Here is a 20,181-nt window from a genome sequence, read left to right on the forward strand (position 1 = left end):
GAAGTGTTACTGTGATTATTTTAAATTTATTCAGAAGCCATTGGGATCGTGCATTCTTTTCATTACGAGTTAAAACGAAAAAAGTACATAATTAGTTGGATCCAACTAATCGCTGGAATAAATGACTCGAATACATTTGGTACAAAAATTTATTGATTTGTTAAAATATCACCCAAAACTCCCGCCGGATGGTCAGAGACTCGAGGATATGAAACAATCGGGGATCTGAAATTGATGTACGGAATACATGCAAGTAAATTTGACAGGTAGAGCACTTTTAAAAAAATTGAAATTATACATAAAAGTAAGATAATTTTATATCGAATATATAACATCACACATTTCAATCATTAAATAATTATTTCAACGCTAAACGAATCAACCAAAGAACAAAATAAAGGAGAGCACCGACTATACGAATCGTGTACTAGTGCATAACTCTTTCTCATTCTCGTGCTTGTATTATTTGTCAACATAGTTTTTTAATAATTAATAATTTTGCTTTAATGCATGTTTATGTTTAATATTATCATCCCCATGCGTCGCGCTGCTACACTCATGCCTTTAAAAATTATATAAAACAACATCATGATTCAGATTCAAGTTTCAAAAAGAAACATACAATACTAAACAAGCTTCAAATAATTCGAAGCTCACAGAAGCAAACAAACAAAACACATATGATAGAAAATTCATTTAATACTCCTCGTCCCCATCCTCATCATTCTCACCGGACTCCGCACCCACTTCTTCATAATCCTTCTCCAATGCAGCCAAATCCTCACGAGCCTCCGAGAATTCTCCTTCTTCCATACCCTCACCAACATACCAGTGCACAAAGGCACGCTTGGCATACATGAGATCGAACTTATGGTCGATACGAGAGAACACTTCAGCAACACTGGTTGAGTTCGAAATCATGCACACAGCTCTCTGGACCTTAGCAAGGTCGCCGCCAGGAACAACACTGGGTGGCTGGTAGTTGATACCGCACTTGAATCCGGTCGGGCACCAGTCAACAAACTGAATGGTGCGCTTGGTCTTGATGGTTGTAACAGCAGCATTGACGTCCTTAGGGACAACATCACCACGGTACATCAAACAGCATGCCATGTATTTTCCGTGGCGTGGATCACACTTGGCCATCATAGACGATGGCTCAAAGGCGCTGTTGGTGATTTCAGCAACGGAGAGCTGCTCATGATAAGCTTTCTCCGCGGAGATGACAGGCGCATATGAAGAAAGCATGAAGTGGATCCTTGGGTATGGGACCAAATTGGTTTGGAATTCGTTCACATCAACGTTCAAGGCACCATCGAACCTAAGTGAGGCAGTCAAGGAGGAAATCACCTGAATTACAACGGAAAGATATCACATACTAAACCAAAATTGTTAACTTAATGACCAAATCAAATTAATATTGAGGCCAGGTTTATACCTGAGAGACAAGGCGGTTAAGATTGGTGTAGGTGGGGCGCTCGATGTCAAGAGAGCGCCTGCAAATGTCATAGATTGCCTCATTGTCAAGGAGAACAGAAACATCAGTGTGCTCCAAAAGGGAGTGAGTCGAGAGGACACTGTTGTATGGCTCAACAACGGAGGTGGAAACCTGAGGAGAAGGGTACACAGTGAAACCCAGCTTGGATTTCTTGCCGTAATCGACAGACAAACGCTCCAAAAGAAGCGAACCAAGACCAGATCCAGTGCCCCCTCCGACAGCATTGAAAACAAGGAACCCTTGAAGACCAGTACAGTTATCAGCCAGCTTCCTTATGCGGTCCAAACACAGATCAACAATTTCCTTGCCAACTGAAACAAAAGATTTTAGATACATTACAAAAAACAGGTAAAACTTCCTGGCAAATAAAGCAATGAAATTAGGTTGAAAGAATGTACTGGTGTAGTGGCCACGGGCAAAGTTGTTGGCTGCATCTTCCTTGCCGCTGATGAGTTGCTCTGGGTGGAAAAGCTGACGGTAAGCACCAGTCCTCACTTCATCGATAACGGTGGGCTCAAGATCCACAAAAACAGCACGAGGGACGTGCTTCCCAGCTCCAGTTTCACTGAAAAAGGTGTTGAAAGCATCATCACCTCCACCAACAGTTTTATCGCTCGGCATCTGGCCATCGGGCTGTTCAATCCAGAAATGCAATCACTCGTTATTCAGTGAACTAAACTTAGATCCCAAAACTAAACATCAATAGATGAATAAAGCTCCGCATGGAACTGGAAATTAACTAACACTTCGAAATTAACAATTATCATCCAGATCTGAAACAGAAACCACTTAAATTTTAAAGATCCGAATAGAGATTAACTAGATCTGATAAAATAAAGCTTCTAATGGATCTGGGAAATAACTAACACTCGAAATGCTTTACATATAAACAACTTTAGGGGAAAATAGAAGTTAATGTTAATTTAAAGAAAATAATACTTAATATTCACTGATTCAAACATATGTTAGCCAGATCTGATAGAATACATAGCTTAACAGATGATAAAACAAAACACGAGTAACGAAGACCAACGCATTCTCAGATTTAACGGATTATCAACCAAATACATAAAAAAGTTAACGAATCTAAGCAGATGAAAAGGACAAAAAGATTAAAAATAAGCATAGCATTAGATTTAAAGGCTGAAAACACAGATCTGAACGAAATGAAACTAAAATACACTCACATCAAGTACAATGGCAAGCAGATCCGAGTCAAAAAGAAAAAGCAACGAAGATTTAGCATCTAATCTCAAAACAATAGATAAAAAAAATACCTGAATACCGTGCTCGAGACAGTAAAGCTCCCAGCAGGCGTTTCCAACCTGAATACCAGCCTGACCAATGTGAACTGAGATGCACTCTCTCATTTTCGCTTAAGAAAACTTATGAAAAAAAATATATATGAATCAGAGAGAAGAATTAAATCAGAGGCGTTTATGAAGACACCTTTGGGAGAGACAATATGATGGAAATGTGGAGGAAGACGGGGTGGATAAGCTTATTTATAATGGGGAAGTGGTTTTGTTTTCTTAACCACTGTTAGTTGGCATTTTCGAATTTCAAATTGTTACCGCCAGGCTGGCTTGACATCATCGACCTAAGTTTTTCTTTTTAGGTTTTAATTATAATTTGAAAAGATAAATAATACATTTGGGTAAAGGATATCAGAGGTCAGTGAATTGTTTAAAAATGATCTTTCAAACATTTCAAAATGGTTAATAGACTTCTGAAATAGTTAGAAATAATCATTAAAAATTAACAAATTGTTATAAAATAATCTATTTATCGAATTGTTTCAAAATTATTCTTAAACTTGTTATCTTCACGTCATTATTCATCATTCCTTCGCCTCTTTTTCAATTTCGTCAGCCTTAAATTTCATAGTCATCCCCTTACAATATCGTATTCACTTTGCTACTCATACGATGATTTTTTTAAACTCTCATCGTAATTTTATTCACCGCAACCTTGCATCCTCTATTCATATGTCGCCATCGTCGCTCTTATGCAAATCACACCCCTTTTGGGCATCACATGTTCATCGTCAATTCTCTCTCTCTCCGTTTGTCATTCTCACTTGTTCTGTCTGTTGGCCCCAACTTCCAATCGTATGTCAAAAACTAACAAATGGAATCTAATTTTTTAAATCGAGAAAAAATTATGAGAAAATGAGATTGAATTCATAATTGTAATGCATGAACGACGCGATAAGACTGACAAGGGATGTGCAACCGACGTAAAAAGTTGACGAAGCTGCCTGAACAACCGGACTACGACAATTTTGAGGATGAGTATTGAGGAATTTTGAGATTTCAAAAAGAAATTAATTATTTATTTAAAAAATTCATTTCGAAAAATAGTAAAATATTGATAACTATTTTTTCATAGTTTTTATGTTCTTTATTAAACCAAATTGATAGAATTTTTAGATACTGCATTATTTAAAATTAAGATCAATTTTATAAAATATATAAGTTTTGATGACTAAAATTATTATTATACAATATCACATCATCATTTTCATTAAATTAATGTCAAACCTAATGGTGTAAAGTATATAAATAGTATCCGACTATAGGATATTACTTTATTGAGTCTTTCGATTATTAAAAGTTTATCGACTATAAGGTGTTGATTTGTTGAATCCTCTGACTATTAAAGTTACAAAATGATCACTCGACTATTCATATGTTCTAAATTTATCATTTTTTATTAAAATAATTGATAGTCCAAACTAAACGTTAACTTACTCACTGGGATATGAAAAAATATGATCTTAAAATCTCAAATGACTAGTTTCTCGACTATAAAGTGTTGATTTGTTGAATCATCTGACTGTTAAAGTTACAAAATGATCATTCGACTATTCATATATTCCAAATTTATCATTTTTCATTAAAATAATTGATAGTCCAAACTAAACGTTAACTTAGGGGTTCTTTGTTTGGCTCTGAATGGAACCATTCAGCGTTGAATGTTTAATCGTTCAACATTTAGCGTGTTTGTTTCGCACCTCTGAATGATTCAGAGCCATTATCAAACAGCATGTCACATTCAGAGCTAATTCATACAGAGCCTCTGAATCATTCAACATTTGAATCATTCAGCACTTAATCATTCTGAAGTAAACAAACAACCCCTTACTAGGATATGAAAAAAAATATGATCTTAAAATCTCAATTGACTATCATATTACATATAGTATGTTAACATCCAGTTCAAACGACCATCATTATTAACCAAAAGGGATGAATTTGAAAAATATGAATAGTCAAATAATAATTTTATAACTTTTAATAGTTGAAAGATTCAATAAAACGCCTTAGAATCAGAAGATGATTTTGTAACTTCTTGTCGACTCAATAAAATAATATTCTATACTTGAAAGACGGACTGCTTTACCCAACTTAATAATGAAATGCCAAAACAAAAAGCAAATCATAATGTTATAATTTTATCAAAAATAATAATTGAATGGCTAAAACAAAAGCACATGAATAAATAGGGCACCAAATAGATAATTGATCCTTAAATTTCTCAAAACCTTCACGTTAACGGGCAAGTGCAATAGGAACAAGACATACATTGCAATTTGTTCTCCCGAAGAATACATGAAAAAGCTGAACTTAGCACGCCGATTTAATAAGATTATTACACGTTTCATCTATAAATAAAAAGCCAAAGAGAAAATAATATTTCTGAGAAAAAAGTGAGTGGGGTCTACTCTTTGAATTATTTAACTGTACTCAACCATGTGCATTGTTTTGAAAGTAGAGGAACAGGCGCTCCATGAAGAGTAGATTCAGATATAACATTAATTAGACAACTGAGCCTACTTTTTTTTTTGAATTTACTAATTTAGTGTTCTATTAAAAATAAGATATTTTGCTTGTATTTTCCTTTACTTCCATTTACATGAAACAAAACAAAAATACAGTACAATTGCAGGTGGTTAAGTAATCAAAATACGTACAACGGTATATATACATACGGCCTATTTCTACAGATTGCCCCTGAAATACGGATCACTCAAGAAAGGGTTGGAGAATGTACCGCCACCGTTGGGGAAAAGAGTGAGGAAGCATATGAGGCCTAGAACAATGCCCCATGCAAACCTGTTATCTCCCAGTGGCGTGATCTCGTCTTTCGCCGGCATTTCTTCTCCGCCGCGGAAGAAGGTGGCGAACAATCCCCATGCCAAACAGAGGACACTTCCGCTTAGACCGCCGATGCAGAGGAGGAGGGATGTGGCGAACGACAACAACGTCGCGGTACTTCGTCCAAACATTGCTTGAGCGATTCGGCCACCTTCGAGTCTTCCGCAGGGCAACAAGTTCAAAGAAGTCACCACCATTCCTGCGTAAGAATGATGAAATGGTTAATTGCATATGGCTGCACGAATGGTTCGTTCGAAGTTGAACGTCGTTATGAGTTAGCTCAAGGTCATCGTTCACAAATCCAGTCTCGCAAACAATTGGTGCTGTCCAGTAGGGAAAGTAACTTACCCAAAAGTCCAGCAAAAGCAAGGGGATCAACAGGAACTCCGACCCCTTCCACAGCGTTTGGTAATACATTTCCGAGCTCATCTGCGTATGGTCCGATAACATATTGGATGAAAGAAAGCAGTGGATTGTTGTAGAAGAACTGAGGCCTTATGAACCTGAAATATAAAGAGCAGTTTTCATAACTACATTCCAACCGGGCCGATTAACATCAGATTAGGAAATAAGCTGACAATGATCCATGGCAACACGAACTTTCCTAACCATAGAAGATCGCACACATTCTACTTCCATTGTTGTTGTTTTAGTATTTGGGAAAATGATATAACAGAGAACTTACAATGCATTATCGCCACCGTTAAAGCTGCCATCAGATATGAAAGCAGCGATCGCAAGAGCTAGTGACGTCAAGTAAGCGCTCGCCGTACGTGCCACCGGAATATCAAAAAGAGCCTTCTTATTCGGAAGCAATGATTCATAATTGTTCATCACACCCAAACAGCCAGTCCAATTAGATGGAACAAGAAAAGAAGGACTGAGTTTAACGCCGTAACGAGCAGCAGTCACCCTTGTGACTATCTGCCAAATATGAAATACGCACTCTTGAATAACTAGGCCAATAAAAAACTTAGCAAGATCATAGGATGCTTCCCCCAATAACCTCTTCATTCGGAATTAAAAGGAGCAACCATACAGAAAGTCAAGGCATACCTCAGAAACTCCCAAAATGGAGACAAAGCCACCGAAGAGAGGCAGTACATCAGCAATGTAATCGTCAAATGTAGCACCGGGTTTCAGGAAGAATCCACTCATTAGAGCAATGGTCCCGAAAGTCGTAACACACAAGGCTATTGCACTAACATATCCCCAAGGAGTGCTCAGCTTAGCAGACTCAAATTGGAGATCGATTTCGGCTTTAGGTTGCACCACACATGCCTTGAACCACAAGAACTAAATATTTAGGCTCTGGTAGACAAAAGACTATTCTTATTCCAAAAGCATAAATACAAATTATTGGCTCATGTTGAGTTACCTGTTTTGTAATATCGTTTGTTTTTTCCTCCATGAACCATATGACGACTTCCCTGTCAGCAGCATCGGCTAGCTTTCTCTCGAGTATGGGAATGACTTCTTCGATCGGTCTCCTCAAATTCCCGATGAAAATCCCTCCATCTCCGAATCTTCGAACATCCGTTGCGAAAAATGTGTCGAATCCAAAACAGCTCTTCAACTAATATCAAACATCAAGCACAAGAAAATAAGCCATAAATGTTCTTTGGCGTGCTCTAGATCATCGTCTTTAAACAATCAATAAACACACAAGGCCACAGGCAATTCATGAAATACATTTAATTCAAACGAACAAAGAACCAGAAGCATATCAACAGTCTTCGATCAAACAATCAATCATCAACCGTGTTCGAATGTCCGAATACTCAAAATGAAAAGTCCGAACAACATAACCTTTGGTTTGCACAAAACATACACAAAACAGCTACCAATTGCTTAAATTTCTCTAACTTTTTCATATATTTGGAGGATGATATCATATAATCTGGATACCATAGCACAAGATGTAAGTAAATAGATAAATTAGAAGGTACCCAGAGTCCGTAATGAAACTCAAAACTTGAAAATCTAAACAATTTCTCACCTTATTAAGATCAAGAGCCTTGAAAGTCTCTTCAGCAAGCTCCAACCTTTCCTTTTGTCTAGTCAAATTATCACGCACTAGCTTATTGAAAAGCCCCACGATTGGGTTAAAACTGCTCTCCCTATCAAGTTCCTTGAGCTTCCTATCCGCCCTTTTCTTCTCCAGCTTTATCGCAGCCTCAATAGAAGGGTTCCCCATGAATTTCTTGAACTCCTCGTCCGTCTTCCAGTCCATTTCTTGCTGATCTTCTTTCCCCTCCGTTTCTCCGTTTTCTTCGCTCGATTCAGCATCTTGAACACTCTTCGCACTGTGTTTTTCATCGCTCGGATCCTCGGGTGCCACCGCGACGGAACCCGAAGAAGAAGTGAGCTCGGTTTCTTGCTCATCTTTAACAGAGGATCTCAGAGGTTTTAATGATAGATAGTGACGATTAACCGAGAAATCAAGGGAATTTCCACGATTAAAACTCTGGGTTTTCTTTACAATCGTAGGAAAACTCGACCCAACATTGTTAAACCCATGTTTCTCGTTGTTTTGCAGGATAGGGAGATTGCATGAAGATAGAAAAGGGTGTGAAGCGAAGAAGAGAGTAGCCATTTTTTATGATTTTGTTTTTCAATGAAGTTCAATGCTGGTACTATGAGAAAGTACATATATATGAGGATAACGGTATATAAGAAACCGAGGCAGAGGCGTCTCTAGAAAGGTGAAGTGTTACAGGTGGAGTGGCTCGTGGAGAAGGAGACATAAAAGGGTTGGATTTTGTGGTGGTCGATCGAAGTGGACTAAATGGTCGTGGAGACTTCTGATTTTATTTAATCCAGTTCGTCATAGGTGACTTGACTTGATGCCACTTGGCATTTTATTATCACATCTAAACAGGATTGTTGCCAATAATTACCTCATTTTCAACCAGTTTTTCATGCTTGATCTTTGGTGTTCCTGGATAAATATTTAAAAGAAAATAAAAGAGGAGTGCGTATCGTTAACAGACGAAAATATGAATACCAGCTCTCTGATAGTCCAGTGAGATAAGACACATATATGAAGATCAACTCTTAGATGATTTAACTAGATATGAGGTTAGATCCCTTAAATAAAGTCGATGATTTAATTTCTGATAATATAAATGGAGTAAATTAGATTATAAAGATTGTTCTTATAATGAGTATCTTATTTAGATTGGTCGGTCAATTAATCAAAAAATAAATATAGATATATATACCTTTAAAACTCTTGTCAAGACTGTCGGTTCTCTTGAAGAATTGCTCGTAGTGAGGCCTGCAATACAGCACTCCTTCAAAAGAATTGTAATTGCTGAGCCGCAAAAATAAACAATAATTAATTAATGAATGAATGAAAAATATTGCTTATTTTGTCATAAAACCAATAACGCAACATAAAATCAACTTAGAATTTAGCTCAATTAATTCATCCAACAACCAAATAAATATGATATTTGAATCTCAACATTTTACAATTCCTTCTCACATTCCAATATCTAAAACAATCACACAGCCGTAAACTCCTCATGTTAAAAGAAAATTGAAGTATAAAAAAGATTAGATATTTACCTTGAGAGTACCGTTGCGATGGTGGCAACGGAAGCAGGCCTTATGGAAAACCCGATTATCGGCCGTCAGCTTATCAACCAAATAGACAGTCTTGTTGCACGCCATGCATTTCTGCTGTGTCCCCGCAAATGTTGCCATTGTTTTTCTGTTCGTTTTGAACCAAAAACAAAGATAAAAGAGAAGACAAATCAAATGATTGTATTAACCTTCCTTCAGTCCTTGTTCCTCGAATTTGTTTGTTGGGGTAATATTAATCAGTCAATTTGGTAACTAAAAAAACAAAAAACAAAGGGGAGATTTCTCACAAATATGGTCCGCAGCAAATCTCGGGCTTAAATGAAAGAAAACATCAAAAGCATATACTTCGGAATTTGTATGTTTTACTCATTTTTTACTATTATTTTCTCCACCATACATTCATTTACTAAAAGTTTTAAAATTTCATCAAACATTAGCAAGAAGTCATTTGTACGTGTAAAAAATTAATTTAAGCTTCGTCTTAATTTGTTCTCAAACATTAGCGAGGAATAGCTGAATGAGTTAACACCTAATTCTCATTATTTAAAAGATTATAGATAGTTTAGATATATAAAAATCCAACAATAAACAGCTAAATGTATATAAAAAATATGTTAATTTCCAAGATGAGCAAACTATCAACTGACTTGTAACTGAGAACATTAGATCCGGCATAACCAATTAAAGAAACATAAGATCTTGCATTTTGGCCTGCAAAGCTCACGAAACTGCCTAAGCTTCCTGTAAGCTTATCATTATGCAATGTATTTGAGATTTGTCAAAAACATACATATCAAAGTTGGGCATTTGGTCTAGTGGTATGATTCTTGCTTAGGGTGCGGAGGTTTTGAGTTCAATTCTCGAATTGCCCCCAATGTTATTTTCTTTTTCAAATCATAAAATCTGCTACTAAGTCAACTATACAAATAAAATAATATAGATGCCTAGTAACTTCAGATCCATTTGGTTCATGAACAATTTGTGGTGTCTTCAAAAGTTTATTTCTTGTACCTTGTTATAGTGTCACCGACAGGATGGAAATCTGATGAGTTCAAAAAGCAGAGCACAGGTGCAGGTATTTAGACGTGAAATACCTGTATTTAGACAGGATGGAAATCGACTAACATTTGATGAGCAGACTTAAAATACTCGAGGAATGAAGCACTACAAAAGTGCAAAACCTTGTCAAGGTGGGATTCATTTCAAGATCCTAACTAGAATTACAAAATGGCTTTAGCAGCTAAAGTAGGTAGAACCTCTACATAATGCATCATAATAGACTTTGGATACAGTTGCAGAGTCCGACTAACAAAAGTTCGGTCACACGCAACTTTAATTATCGGTCAATAACTGCTACGAGTCCCATAAGAACATTTTAAAACCATTAGGTTGCTAACAAGTTTGAAGCTGGACGTGAAAATTTAAGAGAATCGACAAATTAATAACTGAAGAGAGGTTAAGTAACAAAAATGGTTATTTGGTTTAGTGGTATGATTCTTGCTTTGGGTGTGAGATGCCCTGAGTTTAATTCTCGTAATGCACCTAATTCTAAATTTCCCTTTTAAGTTCCATCTTACAATTTCAAAATACCAATAAATTAATATAGCCAGAAGTCAACAGAGTTGCTCAATGTTAATTACCAAGCTGGGCAAGCTATCATAGCATCAAGAAACACTAGATCTGCCATAACAAGTCAAAGAAACACAAGATCCCGCATTTGGTCAGCCACAAAACAGTATTTACCGATAATATTTATGCACAACTGCCTAATTGTCCTTTTAGCTTATTTTTATGCCACTTGATGGTACTATGCTATGTATTCTAAGCTAGTCGTATAGTTTGCATACCTAAATCTAAAATAAAGTTCAAACTACTTTTATTAAAAGAAAATATTTTTACCAAAAATGGGCATTTGGTCTAGTGGTATGATTCTCGCTTAGGGTGCGAGAGGTCCCGAGTTCAATTCTCGGAATGCCCCATCTCCTCTTTTTCATTTTCATGAATAAAATGCTTATGGCAAGAAAAGCAAGTGAGAGAGGTCTCCAAGTTCAATCTACTGCCCTATGATTTCCAATAAGAACATATTTAAAATCATTAGTTTAAGAACTAAGCTAGTATTCTAACAGCAGAATAACTTGCTAAAAAGTTAGAAGCTCGTGAATGTTTAGCTGAATAAAATAATATAAAAGCTTAGGAATGGTGTCTTCAAAAGTTTACTTGTACCTAATGAACTTCAACTCCTCATTTCCTTTGAAATACCTGTTTTCAGACTTGAACTTGTCCGAGTGAAGGGCAAGTGATTCTTCATGCGTTTATCTCAAAAGTCTTAAGATAAATCTGCCTTAAACATACTAAAGGAGGGATCACATAAGCATGTAATAGACCAACATTCGAGGAGCAGACAAAATACTTGAGGAATGGACCACTAAAAAGGTGCAACACCTTGTCAAGTTGGGATTCATTTCAGGATCCTAACTAGAATTGCAAAATGGTTTTAGCAGCTAAAGTAGGTAGCATCTCTACATATTGCATCACTATAGACTGGATTCAGTTACATATCCCCACAAACAAAGGTTAGTCCGGCGCAGCATTAATGATCAGTCAATAATTGCAATGAGTCCCATAAGAACATCTTTAAACCATTAGCTCGCTAACAAGTTAGAAGCTGGACGTGAAAATTTAGCAGAATCTTAGAGAAAAGAGATAATAATTAAAGAGAGGTTGAGTTAAGCAATCAATAACGGGCATTTGGTCTAGTGGTATGATTCTCGCTTAGGGTGCGAGAGGTCCCGAGTTCAATTCTCGGAATGCCCCCACCTTTTTTTTATTACAAGTAAAATAACATAGAGGCCTTTCTTAACCCTGCCAAAGGTGGGAATCACGTAAGCATGTAATCAACTGACATTTGAAGAGCCAGATTTTAAGTAGTTTCATGAATAATGTTTATGGCAAGAAAAACAAGTGAAAGAGAAGTCTCTAAGTTCAATCTGCTGCACTATGTGCCCAATAAGAACATATTTAAAATCATTAATTTAAGAACTAAACTACTATTCTAATAGCAGAATAACTTGCTAACCAGTTAGAAGTTAGACATGAATGTTCAGCAGAATCTTGAAGCAAAGAGCTAATAACTAAAGAGAGGTTGTGCTAAACATCAAAGATATGTGTTCGGTCTCGTGGTAAAATTCTCATTTTGGGTGTGAGAGTTCTCGAGTTTTATTCTCGGAATGCCTTCATTCCCTTCTTTTAACTTTCCCAAATGAGTACCAAAAAGTAATCAGTATACCTACTTCTGCTAATTTTTTAGTTGCCGACATGTTAACGAAATTCGTGCAGCTGCAAGTAATCAGGAAAAAGAATCTATCTCTCTCTAGCGCAATACAAATTATACAAGTTGACCTAACCCTAGCCTCCAATAGGTTCACAAAAACCGGAGTAATTGCAAAACCTTAAATATACACTAAAAGAGAAATTAGAAATTTATCCGGTGACGAACTTATACTTACCGTGGAACAAAAATCTGCATGTAGATAATAACTCGAGCAGTCGTCAAGCTCCATAGCTGCATAGCAGCAACTTATATATTTATAGGCGGTCACTGGTTAGTTTATGAGGAGTTGACAGGACGTTTGGACGATTGAAAAATCGAAAGAAAAGGAAAAAAAAGGAAATCGTATATTGAATTCTTTCTCTCTTTATTTCAGGTCAATTTCCATGGTTTTTTGGCGGGAACGACTGCTGATCAAGGAAAGGGTTCCGCGAAAAACGGAGACTACGGTCAAAATGCGAGTCATAGTGGAAGACCGGTCTTTAAATATATGTGGCATAATTGCAAAAAAGCCCCCTTAATTATGGTAATATTTTCAATACGATACCTGTACTTTGAAATTGTAGATTGTGGCACAGTTTTTCTTTCCATCTTCTAAAGCAATACATGTCTCGTTTTTGAATTCGATGGCAAACCCAAGACTGAAAGATAACCAAGTACTCGGAGAAGAACATTGCGTACAACCTCCTGGAGGTAGGGCTGAAACCTCCATGGTGTTGGACCAACGATGTGCAGCATCTGAAAGACGGGATGAAGAGAATAGTTTGGAAAATATCGGTAAGATGAATGAACAAGGAACATCTGAGAGCTTCCAAGATTCAACCATGCAGGAGGCCAACCCAGATCAAACATCTATAGTAGATGTAAATACCACTAATATGGAGTGGAGAGATAAACCGACTTACGCTGCAGTAGTGACAAACCAAAAGAACAATAAAGGAAATCTCTCGATCAGCAGTGGTGAGGAGGATATTGTCTTTCAAGAAGGGGACATCAATATTGATGTAAGTGGCCCGTTTCCAAGAATCAATTTTTCTAACAGAGTACATGAGATTATTGATCGGAACATGAAACTTACCATCATAGTTATACTTCTTGGCAAAAAGATCGGGTATACTACGTTAGTCAACAGAATTAATAATCTCTGGAAACCGACAAGAAATGTTAATATTGTCAATCTTGAGAATGATTACTTCCTGGTTAAACTTGAAAAAGAGGAAGATTATACAAAGATCCTGACCTAGGGACCTTGAACCATCTTTGAGAGTTACCTCACCGTTCAACCTTGGAGTAGGGATTTCTCCACGAACCAAAGCCATCCTTCGAAAGTAATCGCATGGATTAGATTACCAGGGTTACCGTATAGATACTACACGAATGTGTTACTAAGATCAATTGCCCGAATCATAGGAAAAGTGGTGAAAATTGACTACAACACAAATGCAGGTGAGCGAGGCAGATTTGCGAGAATAGCAGTCGTGGTTGATCTACACAGACCCTTGTTACCTTGCGTGGGCATAGATGGCTCCACCCAAAAAATTGAAAATGAGGGACTTCAAATGATATGCTACACTTTTGGTAGGTATGGTCACATCAGTGAAAATTGTTTTTCAGCTCAAGAGAAAAATAGAGAGACAACCCAGGGAGGAAAAGTGACAGTCAACACTTCTAAAGCAAATACCGATGATAGTGAAAGAAATCTATACTGGCCATGGATGGTTGCAACCAGGAAAACGAGACGTACAAAAACATCAAATCACAAAGAGAACATACCAAAGGAAAGTGGGACAACAAATTCGCGTTTTACTCATCTACAAAACCTGGAGACACAAACATGAATTCTCAACAAGAAATAGAGACAAATAGCGCAAAAGATCTAACTCAAGAGAACACATCCAAGAATATTACGGGGGCTATGGTGAGGAAGGACAAACCAGAGGCTAATAATCTGAACTTCAGGAGGAAGGGAAAACAACCACTACAGAAACCGGGACAGGTGGTGATTGATGCGTATACAATTGACAACACTGATAAAACCAATGAAGAAATCCTGTTTGACGTTCCCAAAGATACAGATGGAAATGTGAAGGAAAACCTACCACCTAAATCTACTACCGGAACAGATTATCATGCAATAGCCAGGGAAACCGAGGAAATCTGTAAACATGATCCATGTATACGAAAAGGAAACCATACAGTAATATCCATAAGAGACGGAACGAAGATCCGGGAATCAAATAAAAGCATGGAAAAAAGCCATGCTGGCAAGACGGAAAATCCTAAAGGTGAAAAAAACGAGGCAATCACAAAATACCATAAGTGTTGAAAGGGATGTAGAATTTATAGGGGAGAAGAGGCGGATGGACGGGCGGTATTTATGGCTGATGGTTGGATTTAAATGAAAGGTACGGATCATGATCCAAGTCTTTTGTCAGCTCGGATAGAACCCCGCGAAGGCGTGCCTTATGATCCACGCCTTTCCACCGTGGTGCTAGCTCGGATAAAATCCCGCGAAAGCACGCTTCATGATCCGCTCTTTGTCAGAAAGGGTGCTAGGTCGATAATATTTAGAGAAAGGGTGCCTGACAGATAATATTTCGTTATTAGGGTGATTTTTGGGTTAAAATTTATCGTTTTTTAGAATAAATGAATAAAATGATTATTTTTAAATTAACACATAATTTTTTAGGAGACTGAATCCTGAAAAATAAATCTAATGATCAATTCTAACATGCTTGTTGAACCAATCCATGCCACTTGTACTACTACTCAATTTAACCTGTTGATGAGAGTCAATCATACCTACAAAAGCAAATATCAATATTTAAATATGATAAAATTCGAATAAAAAAAATTCAAATTTCGCAAAATTTTAACCATACCATTAAACCAAGACCTCACGAGGACCAAATCCAGATTTTTTAATCCATAAGGGAATTAAAAAGATAAGAAACCATATTCCGAAAAGGCCTTTATTTGATGCAAATCCACAAACCGTTTTACCATGTTTAGTGTTTTACAACGGAATATCTGTACATGAGAAAGGATCAAACAAATTTATGCCCCACGCACCCACCAAACTATACGTATAAATAATGCCAATGATTCAAGCCAAGTTGGAAAATTAAGACCATGGTCCCAGCCACGGACACACCTTGTTAGACAATACCAGACAGAAAAGTGATGTTTTCGAGATCTCAATTCTTTGATTTCGAATGCTTCACAAGCCAATCAATCACCGTATCGATGTTGGTCGAGTTCTTGCATGAAATCATATAGCAACAAACTTCTCTGTCTGTGATAGACTTCAGCCCCCTGCATAACCATCAATGGCAAGTGTTCGATGAATTAATATGACCATCAGTTTGGTTATATCGGACTACACGAAAACTAATGTTCAATTCTTTTACTTACATTTGCTCTGTCAAATTTTCCTTAGACAAGGCTTCCGGTTTGTCGATCTTGTTTCCGAGTACCAACAGGGGAATACCGTTCAGTGAGGTTTTACTTAACAGGTCATGGAGTTCTCTTCTCGAGACGGATAAGTTATCAAAATCAGCAGCATCCACGACATAGCTGTGTATTGCAGAAAATCAGAGTAAGAACTAGTTGGCCAATACGATGGAAAACATGATGGCGCAAAACATGTATTTTGTATCCGTTCAAATAGCATATATCAATCTATGCCGCTTACATTGCTAATTTGCAAGTCTAACACAGCAAAAATGTTTAAATTTGTCCGTAGAAAATTACAGCAATCAGTAGACAAACAAGGAAAGAAAATTAGAATAACCGGTGAGACGGAGGTGAAAAGTAAAGAAGAGATCATAGCTGCAACTCGGAATTTTAAATCATGCTAGATAAAATCTCACTAGTGAACCAGAATTTATCAAGAAAATTTACCAAGTTCCCATTGCCTTCAATTAGATATTCGGATATGTTTATATATCTACAATTGTAGCACACAAATGGCAATAATTTGTTCTATTTTCCCTTTTATTACCTATCAATTCCCTAACATGGTCAAACCAAAGATAGAACATACATAGGTCCTCGTAAATCACTCAACGGTCGTTTCCTAGCAATATTAAAGGAACTTGAAGGACAATAAGTCACGACGACCTTTTGTTTTTTCTAGTCTATAACATACTTGGATATGAGAGTATGATCCTCTGATACTCTTTCATAAAAAAAGGAACCCCAACAATAACTTTTTGAAGTAAAGACATGCATATCATAGAAACATTAAACGATGTCACGAGTTCCAAGTTCATGCCATATTAAAGAGAAATATAGTAGCTAAAAAGTAGACTTACACAATAGCCGAAACAGCACGGCAGTATCTCTCCCACATACTCCGAAACCTTGGTTGACCCCCAAGATCCCATAACTTTATTGTGACATTTCCTTTAGTTACCTTCCTCATATTAAACCCTACCTGCAAATAGACTGAAAATTACAAGAAACAAAAGAACAGGCTAACAAAATCTTGTTGCAAGCAAATTAACATTCTCGAAAATAATTTTCCATATCAGTTCTTTGCCATGTGACTTACTGTCGGTATCATATCTTCACTATATCCACCAGTCTGGAAATAAGATGTGGAAAAATAAGTCAAACTGTCAGGACCGAGCTAAAAGAGATAGGATGCCAACAAATAGGAACAATGTTACAACTCTCACATAAATGCACTTACAGCAATGACATTAACTAGGGATGTTTTTCCGGCATTCTGGAGGCCTATTAAAGATAACTCCATCTCTTGCTTGAAAAAGAGACTACAAGAAGGAGAAAGAAAATAAGAATGGCAATGCAAGAAATTTAATACAAATAGATGGGATTAATATGAAAAAAAACAGACAATAGCAAACATACATCGAGAGCTCTTTCAAAATTATAATGCAATCCCTAAATATACATAAAGGAAGAATATGCCCTAATCACCAGCAACCTAACCCAGTCTTTTCTCACCCAAGGTAATCGTCCCTTACTGTTTGCGTAATTCATGACTCAGCAGCTCACTAGTTTGGACAATATTCCCCCCCCCCCAAGAAAAAAAGAAAAGAAAAGAAAAACCCCACCCCCAACAAAAAGGAAGGAAAAAAAACACTTACAGAACACCTATTTCGGATTCAATTTGTTAAAGAGCACTTTCTGGTTCAAGATGGATCACTTCATTTTACTTACTTTCATACAACATCAAAAGTTGGTGGTTGGTTTTTATTCCTCATTCGTACGGGTGAACTTGGTTAGTCAGTCCGTTAATTATCACCAAGGGAGAAAAGCACAAAAAGCCAGCTAGACCTCAATGAAGACCACTATACGATAACCCTGCCACTCATGTAATTCTCCTATTTGTGCATTGTCCAAATCTGCACATAAACTGCGGTGACCACATTGTAACAAAATCCTTGTCTCAATAGCAATACAACCCAAAACTCTCTCCCCTGCAACTGTGGCAGTTGCTACTAGCTGCAACTATCACTTTCCCAAATGCAATTCTAAATAAACAGAATTTTGTGCAATAATCGACATAATACATCCACAAAGACACATAAAGAGAAATCTACAATAAAGACGTGCCCAAACACCTTGAGCAATGAGCATAGATGAGAAAAATATCTTCTTCTAACGATCTTTTACCAAAATCAAGCGCTTCAACAGAGTAGGTAGCGAACAATATATGAACTACACAGGCAGCAAAGTTAAGACTCGATTTAATTACCCATCAACCAATTATAAAAAAAAAAACCTCTTCAAAGCAGGTCTTTTATCGCAGCCTTACGTATGTATGTGGACGTTCTTAGCATCAAAACATAGCCCCGTTAAAGGGGAAGAAAATTCAATTAAAAAAAAACTTATACAAAAAAAAAATAACAACTTCAACGCACAGGTTCCAGACATTTATATACTTAACTTTTAACTATCAAATTAATAAAATTAAAAACCAAATCGGTAATAAAATAAGTGAGCACGAACGTAAACAATCTCTTTTTCTTTTTTCTCGCAAGATATTAGCCAAAGTTCGATTACAACTTTAAGATGAAGAAAAAAAAAACAATTTCTTAAATTCGTCACTTTTGTTATCGCAGTAACCAAACGAGGAATAGAACTTACCTTCGCAGCCAATTGAGAAAAGCTTCCCACAATCCCATTCTTTTCGATGATAAGAAGAAAAGATAACGAAATTAGGGTTTCGATTTTGAGCTGAAAATATCCACAGAGGAAAAGAAGAAGATTTTGCAATGCCTTTTATAGGCTTATTTACAATGATTGAATTCCCTCGCTATTTATACCAAAAAGATTATAAAATAATATAAAAACCAATTAAAAATAGATATAAAAACAAGAAGTGGTCATGAATAAGGTTGCTAGATGGTTTACACGCGCTGAGGATATAAGAGCGGAATACTTAAGCCAACCGTTAGGTATTTTGTATATTTGGCGCCATTTAAGTGGGACGTGTTGTTCACGATCGATTTAGCGGTCGGATGATGAGTTGTTAGATGAAAACAAAAGTACCTTTTGGCTTTTGGGAAGTTGTTTAACGACACCGTTTCACTTACACTTGGGCTTTTTCCTGATTTGTCTGTTACACTGTCCAGGTTGTCGGCTAGCCTTCGTAGATTGGATTGGTTCAAAAGTAAAATAAAACACAGTATGGGTAAATTGTATCCAAGTCCTTCAAGTTTAAGGAAAAAACTAATTTCAGTCCATCGACATGAAGAATGGGCACTCTGCCCTAAGGGTGAGAGTTGAAAACTATTAAAATCTCAAGTTTGAGCTACATGCATGTCACGTTTAGATTTTTATTTAGTTTCTTATTATTAATTATATTTTCACGTTATAATCATTTTGTGTAGTGTATTTATATTTTTTATGTCCACTTTATTATTTATGTTTAAGACTTATGGCCTATTAACAAATAACAAGTGTTGAGTAAGGTGTATTATATTCTTAAGAAAATAACCTAAATTCAGTTCTCGATATGATATTATTAAAAGAGATAGGCATAAATTTCAATCATAAATATATTCGGAATATACTTGTAGCACTTAAAAAAATAAAATCAACACAAATTACAAACTAATGTTATAAAAGTCACATATGTAGTCAAACCAACATATTATCAATTTTCGATTCAACCACTTAGATCAACAATAGTTAAATTAAATATAAAAACTAAAAATATTTTTTTACTCAATTCAATCGTTTGTTTAATTATTCAACCATTTAGATTCAATCGTTTGTTTAATTAATCGATTTTGATTCAATTCTAATCGTTTGTTTAATTAATCGATTTTGATTCAATTCTAATAACATGCGTAAACTTATTACATGAAGAGTTTTTGACCATTTTTAACGGTTTTGATAGTAGGTTTCTTCTAAACCAGTGTACTTTCTTAATTAATTGACAACACACAAACATACTATAGATATAACTGCCCAAATCTAAAACTTTTAGAGTAATATTATTCTCTTAAAAAAAATGGTGACTAATTTGTAACGTTTTATAATTGGGTGGCTAAAAGAAAAAATTATCGATGTAGGGTGATCATAGGGTATTTTATTTCATTCTATTTTTGTATCAACTTGCGTATTAC

General features: G+C 36.3%; 3 protein-coding genes and 2 non-coding genes across 5 annotated transcripts; 2 read left to right on the plus strand and 3 right to left on the minus strand.

Moving 5' to 3' along the window:
• Positions 1-673: 673 nt before the first annotated feature.
• Positions 674-14,342, minus strand: LOC120176041 (tubulin alpha-4 chain-like). Its single transcript, XM_039182556.1, has 6 exons — positions 14,328-14,342; positions 9,886-9,891; positions 2,776-2,883; positions 1,897-2,131; positions 1,439-1,809; positions 674-1,350 (listed from the first exon to the last, which is right to left on the minus strand). The coding sequence occupies exons 3-6, from the start codon at positions 2,866-2,868 to the stop codon at positions 697-699; spliced, it is 1,353 nt and encodes a 450-aa protein (XP_039038487.1). The 5' UTR covers positions 2,869-2,883; positions 9,886-9,891; positions 14,328-14,342; the 3' UTR covers positions 674-696.
• LOC120176039 (probable zinc metallopeptidase EGY3, chloroplastic) lies at positions 5,385-8,430 on the minus strand. The gene is made up of 6 exons (XM_039182555.1): positions 7,658-8,430; positions 7,037-7,234; positions 6,715-6,939; positions 6,344-6,582; positions 6,007-6,161; positions 5,385-5,857 (listed from the first exon to the last, which is right to left on the minus strand). Exons 1-6 carry the CDS (start codon positions 8,252-8,254, stop codon positions 5,502-5,504), a joined length of 1,770 nt encoding a protein of 589 aa, XP_039038486.1. The 5' UTR covers positions 8,255-8,430; the 3' UTR covers positions 5,385-5,501.
• Positions 11,156-11,227, plus strand: TRNAP-AGG. Its single transcript has one exon. It is a non-coding gene; the product is annotated as a tRNA-Pro (tRNA).
• TRNAP-AGG lies at positions 11,992-12,063 on the plus strand. Its single transcript has one exon. It is a non-coding gene; the product is annotated as a tRNA-Pro (tRNA).
• Positions 14,343-15,768: 1,426 nt separating the features above from the next.
• Positions 15,769-18,843, minus strand: LOC120176043 (ADP-ribosylation factor-like protein 8a). Its single transcript, XM_039182558.1, has 6 exons — positions 18,695-18,843; positions 17,274-17,355; positions 17,133-17,165; positions 16,894-17,015; positions 15,992-16,153; positions 15,769-15,892 (listed from the first exon to the last, which is right to left on the minus strand). Exons 1-6 carry the CDS (start codon positions 18,730-18,732, stop codon positions 15,775-15,777), a joined length of 555 nt encoding a protein of 184 aa, XP_039038489.1. The 5' UTR covers positions 18,733-18,843; the 3' UTR covers positions 15,769-15,774.
• Between the last annotated feature and the right edge of the window lie 1,338 nt (positions 18,844-20,181).

The sequence above is a fragment of the Hibiscus syriacus genome, unplaced genomic scaffold (assembly GCF_006381635.1).
Source record: "Hibiscus syriacus cultivar Baekdansim isolate YM2019G1 unplaced genomic scaffold, ASM638163v2 tig00112225_pilon, whole genome shotgun sequence".
In the NCBI taxonomy this organism is placed as follows: Eukaryota; Viridiplantae; Streptophyta; class Magnoliopsida; order Malvales; family Malvaceae; genus Hibiscus; species Hibiscus syriacus.